This window comes from Hipposideros armiger, unplaced genomic scaffold (assembly GCF_001890085.2).
Source record: "Hipposideros armiger isolate ML-2016 unplaced genomic scaffold, ASM189008v1 scaffold_30, whole genome shotgun sequence".
Taxonomy (NCBI): domain Eukaryota; kingdom Metazoa; phylum Chordata; class Mammalia; order Chiroptera; family Hipposideridae; genus Hipposideros; species Hipposideros armiger.
In genome coordinates, this window is record NW_017731380.1 from 4,214,557 (window position 1) to 4,233,732 (window position 19,176).

Consider the following 19,176-nt stretch of genomic DNA (forward strand, 5'->3'; position numbering starts at 1 on the left):
GTGGCTTCTGAACCTGACATTCCAGACTCTCTATTTTGGGATCCAAGGAGTGTCTCAAGCCTCCTCTACAGACATTTCTGATATTTGCCATTCCTTGGGATTGCCGTGAGCATTCAGGTGTCTGCCTCTGTTCATGTTGTTCTCAGTCACCCGTATCCCCATCCCACCCTCCAACCACCTTTTTCTCCATCAAAACTTCTCATTTCCCTTCTATTCCTCCCAGTGGATTTAATTGTGCTTTTCTGCAGTCCCTCGCTCTGTACCTCTGCTATAACTCTTAAAACACACTGCCTTATGTTGCAGTAATGATGGCAACAACAATGACTAGGTACTATGCAGTAAGCACTGGTTTAAATGCTCTATGTGCATTTTCTTATTTTATCTTCATCACAGCCATAAGAGTAGGAGGTACTCTTGTTTTCCTAGTTCTATGAGATAACTGAGGTACACACAGATTAACATCGCCCATCAGGTTGAAGAGTAGAGCTGAGAATCACACTGGGCAGTCTAACTCACAGCACAGTTCTGTACCCTACACTCTAGTTGACTAGATGATCATATATATAGTAAATAGGAGTGCCTCTTAGTCTAGAGTCAGGCTATGAGGTAGAAATTCATCAACAGTCAAAATGACCCTTAAATGTCCCAGTTTTTCCTCTAACTCTGGAACAGACTGAGGTTGAGCAACACATAAAGCATTGGTTATGTTAGAAGCCATGAAGTACAAGAAGTACTTACCTTTGAACACTAGAATCACTCTTAATGGGAAGATGAACATACGCTAAGAGGCATGGGGATCTGAGACTCACTGAAGTAAGGACATGTTCAGGCGTCCCTTCTCACTCTCCTGGGGCCCACAGGCTCATTGAGCAAAGTGCTCTAGATATCACTGTGCTATGCAAATAGTCACTGTATCCATACACTTGAGTTAAATGAACGGTGATAATTGTACAGTGAGGACAAGAATTATTTCCATCGTTTTTGCTTTCACATTCAGTGCTGAGGACAGTGCCGTACACATGGTAGGTGCTCAGTAAATATTTTTTAAATTGGATTTAATCACAAGGGGAATTTGATAGTCACCTTTGCAATAGGATTCATATGAGAGAAATGAGGTTCCCTTAGTGTCATCACATAAGGCAAAACATTGTCTATTTTTTATTACCTAGTGATCCATGGAAATTCTGAGTTCATGAGATCTTTTGACTGTCATCATAATTACAGCCAATGGATTGCTCTAACTGTATAGTCCTTTTGGTTGAGAAAGCTTGTAGAAATGCACAACCTTTTTTTGTTGTTCTTTCTGTGCTCTACCAGTTTTATGGATGTGGAGACTTTAAGGTTTTGTGTGATTATGTATTAAAAGAGCTTATTGTGTTTTGAATATCAGATCGTGAATTCTCTCACTCTTGAGTATTGCTAACCCCCCCCCCAATATATAATTAAATTGCACACACATACACAAATACACACAGAGACACATGCATACATATAAAAACTCTGGGCCTTCATTGTTTATCCTCCTAATTAAACTTGTAAAACAGTATCTTTCAAAGGGACTGGTTTAGATTTCAACTCTTTTTGCTATGTCTGGCACAGACGTCAACAGATAAGCGAGTAATAGAGGGCTCTGTTGTGTGATGGCAGGAAGAGTGGTCTCTGTGAATTTGGGAAACTGATTTCTACTGTCAGCACCATTAGAGGCCCACTGCATGACTCTGAGCCAAAGTTGTATGTTTCTGAGCATTCTTTTCCTCATCACTAAAACCAAGAAGATTCCATTAATATAAGAATTACACTCCAAACTCATATCGTACACTCTTTCAAATAAGTATGATAAAATATGCATAACATGAAATTTACCATTTTAACCATATTAAATAGATCATGTTGTACAAATATCAGCACCCTCCATCTCCAGACCTCTTAGAAGGTGCTGCCCAACCATTTAATCAGTCAGAATCTCTGGGGACCCATGGGAAATAAAGGAAACCACCCTTTACTTTATTAAATTAAATTATAAAATGATCATGGTTTTAATTGAACCCTGGGCTATTTTAAAGTATAATAATAACCAACTATTCTTGAACACCTAATATGTTTTAAACATTACATGAAGTACTTTGTATCTAGTAACTCTTCTATTTTCACAATAGCCCTTTGAGATATATGATGATGTTATCCTTATCTTACCAATGAGGAAACCAGGGTGGAGATGTTACGTGACTTGTGCTGGGTTCCCCCCAGTTTGGTGATGGTGGAACCATTATGAGAAGCCAGAATGTGGCTCTGGGGCCCAACACTCAATCACTGTGCCCCACTGTGTGGCGGTCTCAATCCTCAGCTCTCAGAGTTGCCCTGTGTCGGGTTCCTGGGAGAGAGTCAGAATGGACACTGGTGACTTCACTTAAGATTTTGGGTTTCATTTTAGCTGTTGAGGAACCTGGGAGGATGGCTTTGGCTGTTAAGTAAGAGGCTTTTGCCCTAATCTCTGTCTTTCCCTGTTGTGATCACATGCAGAGTTCCAACATATAGGCGGCACCTGTTCAACCTGCATGAACAGTAGAGTGCTTTGACTCAGAATGCAAAAATCTTATAAAAATGCCCTAGCAGTTTGCAGAACATGTAGTAATGTAATTGGCACATGAAAGATAAACAGTTAAAGAAAATCCTGCTTATTTAAAAGTTATTTTTTTCCTGAAGGTCTAGAACATAATTAATGGGACAGATAAAATCCGCCTCTAAGACCTAGGGGGCTTAGGGAAGGTGAGAGAATAAGCACTTGCTATCTATCTATCTATGTATCTATCTATGTATCTATCTATGTATGTATCTATCTATCTGTTTAACCAGAGGTTGCTCTCCCTTGGGAAGAGAAGTCAGTAGCTACACAAATATACAGCAGCCATTTAATTTCTTCTTCTGAGTGGTGCTTTTATAGTTTGGGCTATTTACTTTTGGGAAGCCCATGAAAGATGAATATCCTTTGGTTTAAAATGAGAAAGCAGAACCATTTTTTGAGTAAGAATTACTAATGTCTAAGTACACGGTTTGATTCCTGTGGTGGCCAGCTAAGGGCCCTAGGGGAAACAGCTACAGGGATATGGACAGATTGGACAGTAGGGAAGGAGTGAGAGACTCAGGCAGGCCGTGGGAGCTGTCTCAGAGGAAGAGGGAGAAAGAAGTAGGAAATCAAGGTGGGGAGATGTTATTTGGTTCACTTTGCAGATGTCCCGTGGGTACAAATGTCAAGTTGTCTTTCTCTGAGGAGAAGTCAGCTTGTTTGGGGGCAGTATGGTATAATGGGTACGAGGAAAGGTTTTAGAGCCAGACTGCTGGGACCGTTCCTGACCTTCCTGCCAGCGATGCCATCTCCCCACTTCTTGTGGTTGTTGGAGGACTGCATGGGAAGTGCTTGGCTCATTGTTAGCATGCAGTAATTAAGAGCTGCTTCTATTGTTGAGGGTGATGACCAAGTAGGCGGCTTTTCTTTGTGCCCAGAGCTTCCTATGAAAGGTACGTTGCACCAGCATAGCGATCGCCAAACTTGGAGTGGGTTGCAGCTTAATAGCTGAGTGATCCTTCGCATCTCCTAGCAGCAACTTCATTATTTGTAAAACGAGTATAAGGATATCTAGCTTACTGGTCTGTTGAAGAAAATCCCATGAGAAAATATATGAAAGTGACATAAATTTTATATAAAGTACTATGTGAGCATAAGGCATTTTATGGACTTTTCTTTCACTTTATACTTTTGCAAGTCATTTAATTCTTCTACAAGCCCTATGTCTTTTTAAGATGTTTATCTTCTATGTATATGTCCCAAACTTCACTGCCCATGAGGTTCATATATATGATACATATATATATATATATAATATATATACTATATGGTGTATATTATAATAATATATTACATATTATAATAAAATATATGTATAATATTTATAAAAGAATAACTCTAGTAAAGCAGCTCTGTACCAGAAAGGACAAGCACATACATCACGATTTATTCCATAGGATAGGAGGTGCCTCTTCTCGAGTTCCTTCAGTGTGCTCAAAAGTCCCCACAGAGTATCTAGAAGAATTTCTTCCTACCTCTTTATCTACATCTGTTAACATTTCACTTCTCTTCAAGACCAGTTGTCACTTTCTGATGGAAGCCTATTGCAACAGCTGGTCTGAATTATTATGATTCTCTACTCTGTTCTCATGTTGCCTTTTGCAGATATATATTACTGTATATTTCACATTATATTGTAATTTTTTTTCCTTTTTATATCTGTCTTCATTTCTAGTGAACAAACGTGATTATCTTGGGTTTCTTGTATGGCTGACAAAGAGCATCATAGATGCTTGTTGTATTTGATCCTTTTTTCTTATATGATGAATCTGTCAGTCATTTAACATAAATTCACCTCTTCATTTTACAACTGAGCAGAGAATTCAGAGAGCCTAATTGAGTTCCCAAAATTACACAACAAGTCACAGGCAGAGTCAGGATTAGGACACAGATGTCTAGGTTTCCAGGTTCTTGTTCATTTTGGGTAGTTGAGGAACGATCTGTGTGCACCTGCAATATCAGCGTGATGAAGAGTTTGGCAGTATCAGTATGGGTAAGCACAAAGAATATATTTTCCCCAAATCTTAATGCAATGTAAAATAGTTTTTAAAAGCATGATTTTACCATGGTAATAGGAAAATTTTCTATTTGTTAACAGTACTCTTTTAAGAAATATATTTTTCTCTGTTGATGCTTCTGTAAACCTCCTCTCATGGCAGTTTGTTAAGTTGGTTATTTTTGTTATAGATGGCATCTACTCTATGGGCCACCATTCCTGGATATTAACAGTAATAATGTAGAATTCTCACATGTCTGGTAATTCTGTTCTTGCTCTCTTCAGGTTTCATTGCTTCAGACATGACATCAAGACACTCCAGTACCCAGCTGTGGTTAATCACACATTATCATGAAATGGGATCATTGTACGACTATCTTCAGCTTACGACTCTGGATACAGTTAGCTGCCTGCGAATAGTGCTGTCCATAGCTAGTGGTCTTGCACATTTGCACATAGAGATATTTGGGACCCAAGGGAAACCAGCCATCGCTCATAGAGATTTAAAGAGCAAAAACATCCTGGTTAAGAAGAATGGACAGTGTTGCATAGCAGATTTGGGTAAATTTTTACAAATATTTTTAAATTATCATTTTTATTTCTGTTGTATTCCAGTGTTTAACCAGATTGCATCCTTTCCGCCCAACATTTTGTTGTGAAAATTTTCAAGCATGCAGACAAATTGAAAGGATTTCATAGTGCACAACTGTATCTCCACCACCTAGATTCTCCCATTAACATTTTACTGGTTTTAAGCTTGATCACGTATCTGTCTATCCCCCATTTGTGAATCCATCTTAACCTTTAGTTACATTTACATTTCAAAGTAAATTGCAGACAAAAGATCTCTCCCCTCCACACACATAAGCATTCACACCACTATATCATTCCCTAGAGTTTATTGTTTGTTTTCTTTATAGGTAAAAATTTAATTTTCATGTGAAATGTACAAGTCTTAAGAATACATTCTCAAAGTTTTGACAAATGCTGTGAAATTTAAATCCTTATCGAGATATAGACCCTACTATTATCCTAGACTGTCATCTCATGCTAGTTCAGTCAGTCCCTGCCCCAGCCCACCCTCAGAGGCGACCATGCTGTTGCTTTCTGATTACACAACCCTTTACACAAAGTAGGTACACATACATAGCATATGGAATGAGCTTGTCTTAAAGTACTTTCTACAGTTGTTCTTCTATTACCAAGGCAAAATTATCAATCAGGAAAGAGGAAAAAAAAATCCCAAGTCAATTTACCATTTGCCCTGCTAGGATATCTTATTGTTGTGGTTTTAGGATAATGCTCAGAGGAGCTTTAATTGCCTTGTAAATAAATAAGATTATTTTTATTTATAGTGGCATTGGATATAAAGCCATAATCATTGTAGATCCCATGAATATTGGCTGAATAATTATGCTAATGAAAACTGAATTGTAATATTAGTTATTCATTTCAGTGGATTATTGAGAGGCCTTGATTAAAAAATGGTTTATATTATATTCACATCATTGTAGTTATTATTAGACTGATAATGGTGTAAACAATATTAGCTCTAGGTATATAAATGATAAATTTTGGTTTTGTTTGTTTTTAGACACAAAGAATTTGACATGTTAGGAAAATTCATTTCTTTTGAATCCTTCTGAAGTCTTTCACATTGTAAAATTGTTTTATAATATTTTCTAAGTATGAGAAGAAAACTATTTAGTGTAGCATTGAAAGGGCATGTCCCTAAAGGTTTTTCAGGTAGTTTTAGTTGTGGTGTAGAAGACTTTTAAGGCTGTGACATGGCTTTTGGACCCAGGGTGATTTGGGTTTCCAGTTATTCACCCAGTATTTCTGTGCAGGTCTTTTCATCTATGCAAAAGGTGGGAGGCTTAGCAAGGGGTGCCTCAGTGTTTGACACTGTACTTCATATTGTTTGAAAGTCATATTAGTGTGTTTATGTATTGTTTGTGTTACTAAAAATCAATTATGCCTACCTCACAGGATTCTGATAAGATTTAGAAATTATTATAAATGCTTAGCAAATAATAAGCATTCAGATGGTATCGACTGTTATCAGTCAGTGGTCTGGGGAAGATGGACAAATTGGCTTTGTTTTATGGGATTTGGTGGGGAGGGAGTGGAAGGAGTGTTGCAGTAAGTTCAGGTAATTAATTTTTCAACTCTTTCTTTTGGATACATGGATTCATGCAGAAATCTGTGTTAATGGGTCCTTGTTCAGGAGAGTAGATCTATATAGTACAGGAGACGGCTCCTGTAAGACCACACTTTGTATGTATTTTTTCACTTTATACCCAGAAATTAAGGATCACTTGTTAGAAATCATACCCTATTAATACTGCAAAAATACCAGTATCCTATTTATTTTTCTAACCTTTCATTATAAAGAAATTCAAACATATAGGAAGGTTTGAAAGGACAGTATAATGATCATTCATATCTACAACTCCTACATTCAACACTTCTTAAAATTTTGCCATATTTCCTTTACATGTGGCTGTGTGTATATAATTGCTAATTCATTTGAAAGTAAGATGAAAACCTCATAACACTACTCCTAAATACTTAAACATGCATCCCCTAAAAATACTTCAAAATATATCTCCTGTATAATACAGGTATCTCACCCAAAAAAAATACCTAAAATTTTATTATCACTCCTTATACATTTTTTTCAGATTTTCAGTGTTTTGGTTGGTTTTGCATTTTTATAATTTTAGTATTAATTATTACTGGGTAATAAATTACCCCTAAAAGTTAACGGCTTAAAGTAACAAATTATCTCACACAGTCCTCTGAGGGTCAGCAGTCTTGGAATAACTTAGGTCTGTGGTCTGGTTCGTCTGGTTCAGGGTCTCACTGGGGTAACGGACAAGCTGTCAGTCAGGGCTGCAGGTGTCTGAAGGCTTGATCGGGGCTGGAGGAACTTCCAAGATGGCTGACTCACATGGCTATTGACAGGAGGCCTCAGTTTCTTGTCATGCAGACCTCTTCATGGGGCCGCTTGAGTGTCTGCTTAACACAATCAGTGAGGAGAGAGAGAGAGAGGGAGAGGGAGAGAGAGAGCGCAAAGAGGAAGTCATAACCCTTTTATGTCCTAATTTTGAAGATATACATTCACGTCTACCATATTTTGTTCAGCAGTCCAGCCCACATGCCAGGCGTGGGGAATTAAATTGAGCTTCACTTCTTGAAGGGAGAAGTTTCAAACAACACGTGGACATATTTTTAAAACACCACAGCTAGTATCTCCATGCACTAGTTAAACTGCATCTTTTTAATATTATGTTATTTTGACTGTTTGGTTCTGGAAATGGTGGAGGGGCATATATGATTTAAAAAATGTTCATAATGGCCATAGACTCTTGGGGTTGATGATAAAAAATAAGGGAAAGAGGAACCAGTTTGATTTCGTCTAATGCAGTTGCAGATATCTGTGCTAGTTATTCAGGCTGAGATAACATGTGCTATCTCCCTGGCATTATATGATGTGGTTATCCCACACATTCAAAGCCATGGCGGGGAGGAGAAGCATTCTCCACAGATGTCTCGAGGGATCGCCAAAGGCTCATTGGGTTGCAAAAGTTTACAGGAGCTTCTTTTGCATTTTTCATTCGAGTATTAACAAGAATCATTCTCACTTGGTCTGCATATGCATCAAAAAGTAATTCCATTTGCAAATAAACTATACACGTATCTGTCTAATTCCCATGGCCTGAGGAATTCTGAAATGAGGCATGGTTTTGGAAAAGTGCTTCAAAACCATTTAACATGAAAATTGTGCTTTGAATGGAGGTCCAGTGTAATGTTCTCTGTGTACGTGACTATGGAGAAAGGCCTGTGGGTTTGGTCAGTGTTACTGTTCAGGTGAGCAGCTCTTCAGGGATGAAGCAGTGCCTGTGGCAGTCGGCCCTTTGTGTAGTGATGGATGAATTACTCAAATTCTCTGTCTCACACTTTGGAATTGGTGTTTGCAGGCTCATGGGAACTATGGTGGAGCTTGAGAGCATAATTTGCTTCTTGTTAAGCCACTTTGAAGCTCCCATGTAACATGTGAGACTGTTTTCCTGTGGACTTCAAACACCAGCCTCATATTTGTTTGGTGCATTAGTTTATTATTCACCTAGAACCTTTTGTCTCAGGTATTTATATGGAAACCTAATAGCTTGACAATGTTTCTGACAATAATCCTCTTGCCTGCGCTCACAGATATCATCCCAACCTGCATTCCAGAAATTACTCTGGATGTAATGCAGCAGTGACCATGAGTACCACAAGGGGGCGTTTTTGATTGCGGTTGGTTTAAAATTCGTCAGCAATTCTCTCTGTGAGGAAGGAAGTGAGCTGATGGATACTGTGGTTTTCCTCCTTTTTAGGCCTGGCAGTCATGCATTCCCAGAGCACCAATCAGCTTGACGTGGGAAACAACCCCCGTGTGGGCACCAAACGCTACATGGCCCCCGAAGTTCTAGATGAAACCATCCAGGTGGATTGTTTTGATTCTTACAAGAGAGTCGATATTTGGGCTTTTGGACTTGTCTTGTGGGAAGTGGCCAGGCGGATGGTGAGCAACGGTAGGTATCTGATATAATATAATATTGTTCTTGTCCAAGTCCTGTTGATTCTGCTAGCCTCAGAAAGGCAAAGGGAATATTTAAGTCCATGTTGTTCCTCAAATCCTACTTGTCGAGATGTCGGCATTTATATTTGATATGGCTGGTAGGTGGAAGGCAATGGCATTATATTTTAACTACACAAGAGGGTTGAAAAAGAATATTTCTGTAAGAAACTAGTTATTCCTTGGGTTTTTCTTTTGCTTGGTCCGTATTTCATCCTCTTACTTGCCTCTGTCTTCCTGTTCTGCTCTTCTTCCCACCCTCCCTCCTACTTTGCTCTTTTCACAAGTGAGATTTAATGTGAGGAGAATGCTCAAGCAAATCTAAGGGTGAAGCCTGCTATTTTAGATATTTTTACTTCTTAAGTTTGGATTATTGAGAAAGGCTAAGGTTGTACATGCAGAATTCATTCCTTTGTAAGAAGTAGGCTGTACCTTCTGAAGAAGTGAAGTTTAAATTCAGGAAGCCCTGAATAGGTGGCTTATGCTGATACTTCTAAAAGTAAGTTTTATGAAATGGTATTGCCTTAGCAGTTAAGGAAGCGTATGCCAATCATTTTTTTCCAGAGTCACCTGTAATAAACTCTTAACTCTTGTCTTTTACTTTTGTCTTTCATTTACCTAAATCAGCCACAAATATATTGTTGAACTTTACTTTTAGTGCATTGTATACCTAAAGCACTAAGCATACGCTTTTAAATTACACATGCTTCTCAACCCACAAAGTGGTTATTTTAAAGGAATCTCTGAATTGACTAAATCAACCTCTTCACAACTAGAAATACATTCACAACTGAAAATCTTATTTCACAGAGAATGTGTCTGAAATTGTTCCAGGAAAAAAGACATTGCCATATATTTACATTAATATACATTTTCAAAAGATACTTCACCTTCCCGTGACCCATTGGAATCCTGGATTTGAAGTGTGGAAGAAATAATGCATGCAATCTGTAACATCTGTGATTCATCCCCCCTTCCACTGATTATTTTCTTGTAAGGACTAAAGAGTCTGGGGGCATTCATAATCTTCATGAATAACACAACAAGAAAATAGAAGATTCTGGGAGTGAAGTGGAATTGGGGGGTAGTTTAATATACAGTTGACCCTTGAACAGTGTGGTGGGTCAGGGCGCACCAACTCCCATGCAGTCAAAAATCCGAGTGTAACTTTCGACTCCCCCAAAAAACTACAGTCCTTCAGTATCCATGGGGAATTGGTGCCATGACCCTTCGTGGATACCAAAATCCACAGATGCTCGAGTCCCTTATATAAAATGTCACAGATCAGTACATACAGTCGGCTCTCCACATCCTTGGATTCCCAGCCATGGACCAAAAATACTGTTTTCAGTCTGCAGTTGGTGGAATCCATGGATGAGAAACCCAGGGATATGGAGGTCCAACTGTATATTTATTGAAAAAAATCTGTACATAAGTGGACTCAACGCAGTTCAAACCCATGTTATTCATAGGTCATCTTTCATTTTAGTGTGCAATAATTAAAATTGACATGCCTTCGTGGTAACTATTTTTTTTTTCCCCTAACAGCAGAGTGTGTCTGCTTTTGACAAAACTGTAAGGGTATCAATGCCAATGTTTCAGATGAAACATAAACATACATACATAATAACCTGACAGTTGTTTCAAACTGTCTTTTTTGATGGAGTCATGAACATTTTCCTGGTAATTGTTTCCCAATCATTGGGAGCTACTGACATGCATTTTGTGCCATTCAAGCGCCTTGAGAATTGTTTGCAACAGAGGGATTGTTTTGCTGATTTTTAAAATTCTGACCTTTGCCTAAAATTGTACGTCAGCTTCAGTTCCCCATCACCCTCCCCAATAATTCTTGAGCACCTTGGAATTGAAAAAAAATCTAATCCTAATTAGTTTATCTTAATGGACAATTTAGAGATGGATTGGTGTCATAATAAACCATGTGATGGAGAACTTGCCCCAAACTAAAAGAAAGCTAATATTCCAAGGCCGGGATCCCACTGTGGGAGTGCTGGAGCGGTGCCAAGCCAGTCTACAGGATGAAAGGGGAACTTGGCAGAAACTTGGGATTTGGGCTGTGTAAGAACTCATGTTGCAAACTAGTTCCTTGTGTCATAGGCATAAAAACCAAATGGCTTTTAAAGATCAGCTGTGATTAATAGTTAAGTGTGAAATTAGAGTCATCAGTTTAAAATTTAGCTCAACAAATGGTACTTTGCTTGATCTAGCCCATGTTTAACGTTATTTTTTGAAAAAAAAATTAAAAAGGGTAGAAGAGAATATATTGGTTGTTTTTGATTTATTGATCTCCCGCTTATGTCACCATTTAGATTAGTCTCAGTTCCTAAAATTTTGTGGGTTGAACTTCTGCTCTGTGGTGTGGCTTGATTTTTTAGGGTGAGAGAAGGGTATGTCATGTCTTATTGGAAATCAGCTACTGTCCCTTCGCAGTGACTAATTTGATATTTTCCCTTCTTTCTCTAGTTCCTCTTCTCACATAAATGTTCACGTGCTTACATGCACACCACACATATACACGCACAGAGAAATGTTTATCTAAACTTAAACTTGAAAGTGTTGGAGGCTGGCAAGCCTATTTTATTAATAGTAACATCTTAGTTATTACTGCCCCAAAACAGAACTGAACAGAAAGAAAAGTAAGAAAAATTTTGCCCTTTCATTATTCCAACATTCATTTTTTTCACTTCTTTATGTGCCTATGCATATGTTTTTTTGACTTAGTTGTAACCGTAGTATAGATACAATTCTGTGTCACTTTTTTCATTTATGTGTTTTTTAATATTGTGAAATAGTCTGTTTTTATTTTAAATGATCACATGATATTTTATTAACTTACTGATTTCCATATTGTTAGACATCCTGTCTCTTCCATTTGGGGCCTATAGTAGACATCTTTGTTCATATAATATTTTCATTTGGGGAATTAATTCTTAATCTGAAAAAAAAAATAGACTTAATGGGTCAAAGAGTACGGATGTTTTTATGGCTTGACACGTATTGCCAAATTGCTTTCCATATGAGTTGTACTAATTTACAATATCCCTCTCACTCCAGGGTGTCATGTACCTGTTTTACTTTCTTTCAAGCTTTAGGAACTATCATTAAAAGAATATATATTTTTGAAATTATTGCATATCAAATATACCTCATTTAAATATATGAATATCTTATCTTAGGAAGGTCATTATAATTATGCATCCTTTGAGTTCCTAAGTCTATTATAAAAATTGATAACCCAATAGTGCTCCTGGAGCAACATGATTCTCAGGTGGACCATGAGTATAAAAATTTGTTGCAGTTTGTATTTTTATTGGAATTTTACATTTATTTGCTACTAATGACAAACCACATGCTGTTTCTGTACAGGAAGTGAGAGTTAAGTCTATTTTCACATTTGAAAATTTCTCAATAGCGTCTTTTGGAGTTTACTTTTTGTGTTTCGTTTGATGCTGCATTTGGAATTGGTAGGAAGGAAAATGCTTTTCTCACCTTCCCTGGGTGTATTTTTTATAGGTACTGAAAGCTGAGTTTGTTTGGATCCAGGGTTCTTACACTGGACTGTGCATCAGAACTCCCTAGAGGGCCCACCCTCCGAGTGTCTGATTTAGTAGATCTGGGGTCGGACTGTGACTTTTCCTTTCTATCAGGGCCCCAGGTCGTGCTGATGCTACAGGATCAGGGAGTATACTCTTGAGGTCTCATGTTAAAATAGAATATGTGAAGTCAGTGTCACTCAGGCCAGGACATAAAGACTGCCCCCAGGATGCCAACAGAGCCTGTCCAAACAGGATGCCCATGACTTGTGTCCTGATACTTCAGGTGAAACTCGCTTTCTCTTTCAGGCTTCAGAGGGTCCATTCTCCCTTAAGAGTCTTAGGCTTTAGCCTTTCTTTCTAGATTTTTGCTACTTCTCTGGCAGTATTCTTTCCCTCCTTTTGTAGCTTTGCAGACACGTCTGTTTCTGGTTACCTGAGTGCAGCAGTACAGTGTGAGGAAAGAACTTTATGTGGGGGTTCTGTAGATGAGTGGGTGTATCCTAACGGGAGGTTTCTGCCATGTAGCTGTGGTCAGATCAGAAACCTTTTCTTGCCCCTTCCAGGCATCCCACAGCATGTTCCCTCTTGAGTTCAGAAATCCTTTCTCTGGAGCCCCAGCCTTCACTGTTAGACCTTGTTTGAATCCCTGTTGGTTGCGCTAATACAACTGCTTATGGATTTAAAAGCTAAATGACCTTGACTGTCCATCTGCCAGCACGTATTTGACTGTAGCATCAGATGAGCAACATGAGCCTGTTACCTCAGGGGGCTCACAGTCTACTGTATATATTAACACAAACTTTCATTATGATTTAAATGTCTTAGAAATTTGTCATTATGGTGACAGATACACTTCACTATTATCAATAGCCCAGTTATTCTTAAAAGTACCCAGAGAAAGTCCGGTGGTAGAAGTCCCATCAGAATAGACACGAGAATTTTTGAAAAGGCAGTGTACCCAGACAGTCCAGGAAAACACACATAGAACGTAGGACAGATATGTTTCTTTATCATGTTTGGTTGCCACATACCTTGTTGTGGTGTGTCCCTGTCTTTCCTTGCTGTTGGCTACCCGTAGGGCCAAAGCACTGCGTAGATACCTGTGTGATCCTAGGTATCTATGTGATACCTGCCCTCTGTGCAATTGTGCAGAGCTTCTCCTGGGCCCGCCAGACACAGTGAAGTATAATCATTAACATTCCAGGCTCTGAAATCGTACTCTCTGACTTGATCACTTAAAGAGTCCGTGAGTTTTATCATCCAAAAAATAGTGATGCAATAGCATCCACTTTAACGAATTGTGATGACTAAATGAGGTAAGCATGTAAAGCACCCAGTGTGCGTCTGGCCTTTTAAGTGCTCCATACCACAGCCGTGGGTGGTGTTCCTTTGGGAATGAGTGGTGGACACTGCTCCTGTGCTTGCAGATCTCAGGTCCCCTTCCCCCACCTCTCCTTATGCCAGCCTTTCACGCTGATACAACATTTGTTTCCCTCTAGGGCCCACAGGAGGGCTATGTGGACAAACTTGTTTCACTGTTACTGGCTTTGATTATTTTGTGATGGAATCCACTGTTAAAATGTGTCAAAATGTCTTTGTAGCTCAGAAAAATTCTAGCGTGGCTTAGCAGTATCTGTTATGCGGTGGGGACTAAGAAACACTTGTTAATAAACGTATGCTTGGCACATACACTTTGAGAAAACCGCTTCTAATTAATTTTGGGCTTCTGTTCCTAAGTACAATGGTTTGTCTACTGAAACCAGAACGCTTTTTTCTTCAGGAACTTAATATCCAATGTGTTTCACCATTTTATTTCACTATGTCGGTGAACATGAAGGTTAGAACAAAGGGAAGAATCATTATATTAGAGGACCTTGTTTCATACTCATTAAAGTAATTTCTTTCAGGGTTGGTTTGAGCCTTTAGGTAAGCGACTGCAGACAGGAATATGGCAGTGGAGTGAGTGGGAAGGATTTTTTTCCCCCACTGATTCCTGGAATTTAATGTCCTTTTAGAGATCCAGACCCGAGGAGGGCGGGCGGGCAGTCTACTGACTTCATAATAAAAGAACCTGAAGCCACAAAACTTTATTGGGTGTCATTCACTGCTTAGTAGTCTCTTTTCCTTGACACTCTTAAGTAAGAGCAGCCCTCCTTCACCAAGACAAGTATCAGTGTCTTAAACCCACCATTGCATGAATGATACGTTCTTCTCATGAGCCCTCCACAGCTACCAAATGTCTGGGACTCTTGTGGAGCTTCTCGCTCTAGGTTTAGGGGTTTGCGAGATCTGAGGCATCTTGCTCGTAGCTTAACTCAGCATGGCTGTGCATCTCTCCTAGGGCTTTTGCCCTCTCTTTTGACAACTAACAGTAATATTCACAGGTAGTTTTAGTAGGGCCTGACTACATAGGCATCTGTAAACCATTTTCTTTTGCTATGTTACATCAATGAGAATCCCAATAATAGAAATTACTTTTATGATTTTAACAGAGATTTCTGAGAATGCAGTCAGTCTTGACTTTGAGTGACATGCATGGTTCCATATACCCGTGAACTACAGTGGGGATGGAGGGGTGAGGTTATAGCTGCCACACATGGACTTGACCATGCAGAGAACAGAGCTGCCCTTCCCACTGTCTTACTACAGTGGGGTAAGGGCAGGCTTCCCAGTGAGTGTGCTGTTTTGATTTACAGGAATGCCTGAGGTTCTGATTCTCTTAATCCTCTAGCAGTGAGGCCAGGGCCCAGGGGGACTAGAACCTCTACCATGAGCAGCCGCATCAATTTATTCGTTAATCATTTTTGATGTGGGCTCTGGCATGAAAAATGTTTTTAAGTCCTCTGAGGAGGAATGTTAAGCGAAGTAACACAAATACAGTTTACCCTTGAACAGCATGTATTAAAACTACATGGGTCTACTTATACATGGTTGTTGTTTGTTTGTTTGTTTTAATAAATACCGTAAATGTATTTTCTCTTCCTTATAATTTTAACATTGTCTCTAGTTTTATTGTAAGAATACAGTGTATGATACATGTTAACATACAAAATATATGTTAATAGACTTATCGGTAAGGCTTCTGGTCGACAATAGGCTATTAATAGTTAAGTTTTGGGGACTCAGTAGTTTATATGCTGATTTTCGGGTGCATGGGGGCATCAGTGCCCCTATTCCCCACGTGCTTTCAAGAGTCAGTTGTACCGGATATACCTTTTCGAATCCTGCTCACCAGGAAGAATGCTTTTCTGTAAACGCCGTGTTTCCCAAGATTCATTCATACACATAGAACCTTCATGATTTTTTCCATATCCAAATGCCACCTGTACTATTATTTACTTAGTCTTTTCCTTTAAATTGGCTAACTTTTTCAAACATAATTTTGTTTTAAAAGTAAATTAATGTCAGTACTGGGACTGAGAAAAACAGTATCAGCATAACATGGAAGGTGGCTATAAAAATAAATACGCATTTAATAAGATGAAAAAGTTTGGTCCATGAACCGCAACAAATTTTCTCAAATGCCCCCCCTGAAAGAAACACTATATTAACTTATAGTCCTCTCAGAATTCAAACATAAACCTTTCTCACTAATTCTGGCTAAAATGTGTTTAGCTGTAATGTTCTAATCTCTGGAGGATTTCAGAATTTCTGTAGTGTTAACTGTTACCTTTAGTTCTCTGTGTGGATATAGATACCTGGGCCTCTGTTCTTACTTGTTACCTGGATATCGGATGTGACTACTCAAAGTTGGAGGACAGTGAAGAGAGACAGTGTAACGTGGAGTGAGCACACTATGACATGAGATTAATACAGAGAGAGACATATTTCATTATGTCATTGTTGGTTTGTTGGGGAAAATTCTAGACTATAAACAGGGAATGGGGTTCTAGTTTGGCTTTGCCATTGACTGTGAACTTGGACCAATATGTTTTCCAGTGATCCTGTTTCTTCTTCTGAAGGAAAGGAAGACTGTGATCTGCTTGATCCCGACATCCCATCATGATTTTGATGTCTCTTTGCCCCACCTTCAGATTATTCAAAGTATAGCCAGGACCATGATCCCTTATCTGCCAGTTAGAAATCCCCAAAGCTTTTGATAACTTATGTGGCAGAATACGTGAGCTGAACTCATTTGACAATTAAACTTGATCTGAATTGATGTGAGTCTGTCTATATATAGCCTTTATTTCTCTCATTTAGTGTGACTATTCATATATTTCACTGCAGAAATGTTTTTGGTTGGTGGGTTATTCCTCTGATTCTGTTAGGGTATCACATAAAAGATGGTGTGTGCCTCTTACTACCTTTGTAAAACGTAAGAAGTTTAAAATTCTGCAAACACATCTAACTTCAAGGATTTGGATAAAGGATTGCAGAAATATAATCAACGTCTACTCAACTAATGTGTATTTGGTGTCTATAATATGCTAAGGATAGTGTAACAATCTGGGTAGCAGCTGTGCAAACACAAAAGAATATCCCATTTAAAGGTGCTCACATTTTAGTTGGAATTATTATAAGTTAATAGTATAAGCCACTATGCTTGAGGTATACAGGGAAGTGACAGAGAACAGGGTGGACACTGGACTTTGCCCAGGGGCATGGGGTTGTGGTAGCAAGGTGGGAGGGTCTTCTCAGAAGACAGCATGTACTGAGTCATAGATGAGACAGATACTAGGAGCTACTCCGTTGGACAAATTTGGGAGGATGTGCTGTGGGAATGAGAAAGAAAATCATACAGTGATGACAATTGGCATCCCATGCAAAAGGAAGAGCTGTGGGAAGTCGTAAAGGTGTCCTATTAATGGAACTGTAAGAATTCCTGTGACTGATGCCCACGTATGTGAAGGAAGACTGTGCGGAGTGAGCAAGGAGCTCATTGTTACTGGGCAAGGAGCTCCAGCCATCCCATGGGCAGCACGTAGGTGGAACACATGGAGGAGAGATGTGATGAGCTTTTCCCTGGGTTTTCTCCTAAAGATCTACTGGCAGCAGAGGCATACGGCACAGGGGATGACTTGACGCAGAGAGACCTGTAGGTCCCAGATTCAGCTGTCAGGGGGTTGAAGATGGGGGCCCTTGTCTAAGGCCTTGGTGGAGAAGAGCATGAGGAAGACCTTGGTTCTGGAGATGTGCATTTTAGAAAGACCACGTGGGCATGTCCTGCCTTTTGAAGTACTACTGTATCTAGGATTTTCTTGTGTATGTCTGCACATCAGGTCCGTGATGCATACTCTAAGGGAGTCAGAACTAAGGTATGGCTGGTAAGGAGTTTACTCAGAGCCATGCAGCAAATTGATGGTAGGGATATTGGTTGGTAAGGATACATTGTGTTGTTGGAAAAGTCATGACACATTTTTGCAACGAAAAACAGAAAAAATACGTCAGACTTTTCCGACAACCCAATAGTTGCCCCAGAGAAGAAAAAAACTTTCAGTTAGAAATATGCCCAGGAAAATAATGATTGTATAAATCAGATCCACATGCCGAAAGTTATGGGGGAGTAGGTTATGGATAACTTCTCGGGTGTCTTTCTCGTGGTCCTTTGAGTCACACCAGCGGCCTTACATGGCAAAGCAAGGCCTGGCTTCGTTCCTCCTTCCTTGACCACCATGGAAGAGCGCCTCTCCCTTCGTTCCTGTATCCTTTGTTGTTTGTACCACCCATTTGGCACTGGAGCTACTTTGTATTTTTAGTCGCTCTTTCAGAATGCATGCTGTCCCCTTTACTTGGTCACGATTTGGCAACTTGTTCATTGGGTTCTGTCTCAAAAGGACTTAACACTTCACTTTTTTGCCTGGCTACCCAGATTGTTTGTCACTTTCTGGCAGAAATGAGGAAGAGTTATGAGTACCTTCCTACCTTCACCACACAAATCGTTTCTCAGTCTAGCCTGATCTCCTGTTCTTCCCACCCGATTTCAGCCACAGAGAACTTCTCTGGATCCATCTCTTCAACCGTGAGGGTCTTTTGTCACTCCTTGTCTCTGCCCCGCTTTCTGACTCCTCTGCCTGGAATGCCACTTTCTCCTTGGTGATTTCTCTCCCACACGCTTTTCTGCCTTTGTCTGCCCAAGCCCTAGCTTCTGGAAAGCTGACATATGCTTCCGTGGCACCCAGTGTATATGTGGTACTTAATAAACCACACAGATGTCTTTTTCTCTGACACCTGCTGAGTACCATGTCCCCCACCCCTTCCCCCTACCTCTAATGACAATGTGTAATTACTTATGTTTTCTCATCTCCCTTTTCTGTTATTCTGTTTTTCATCATCAACATCACATCTTTTTTATTTTTGTATTCCTAGTGCCAAGACAACCTCAGAAAAAAATACGTCATGACTTTTCCGACAACCCAATAGAAGTAGAAGAATAAGT

At 39.4% G+C, this 19,176-nt stretch overlaps 1 protein-coding gene across 2 annotated transcripts in view; it reads left to right on the forward strand.

Annotated features, from left to right (window-relative positions):
- The window catches only part of ACVR1 (activin A receptor type 1), a 100,989-nt gene that overhangs the window by 75,319 nt on the left and 6,494 nt on the right, over positions 1-19,176 (forward strand). For both annotated transcript variants that reach the window (XM_019636863.1, XM_019636864.1), the window contains exons 8-9: positions 4,905-5,180; positions 9,002-9,199. In XM_019636863.1, coding sequence (XP_019492408.1) covers positions 4,905-5,180; positions 9,002-9,199 — 474 coding nt within the window. The remainder of the gene's footprint in view (positions 1-4,904; positions 5,181-9,001; positions 9,200-19,176) is intronic.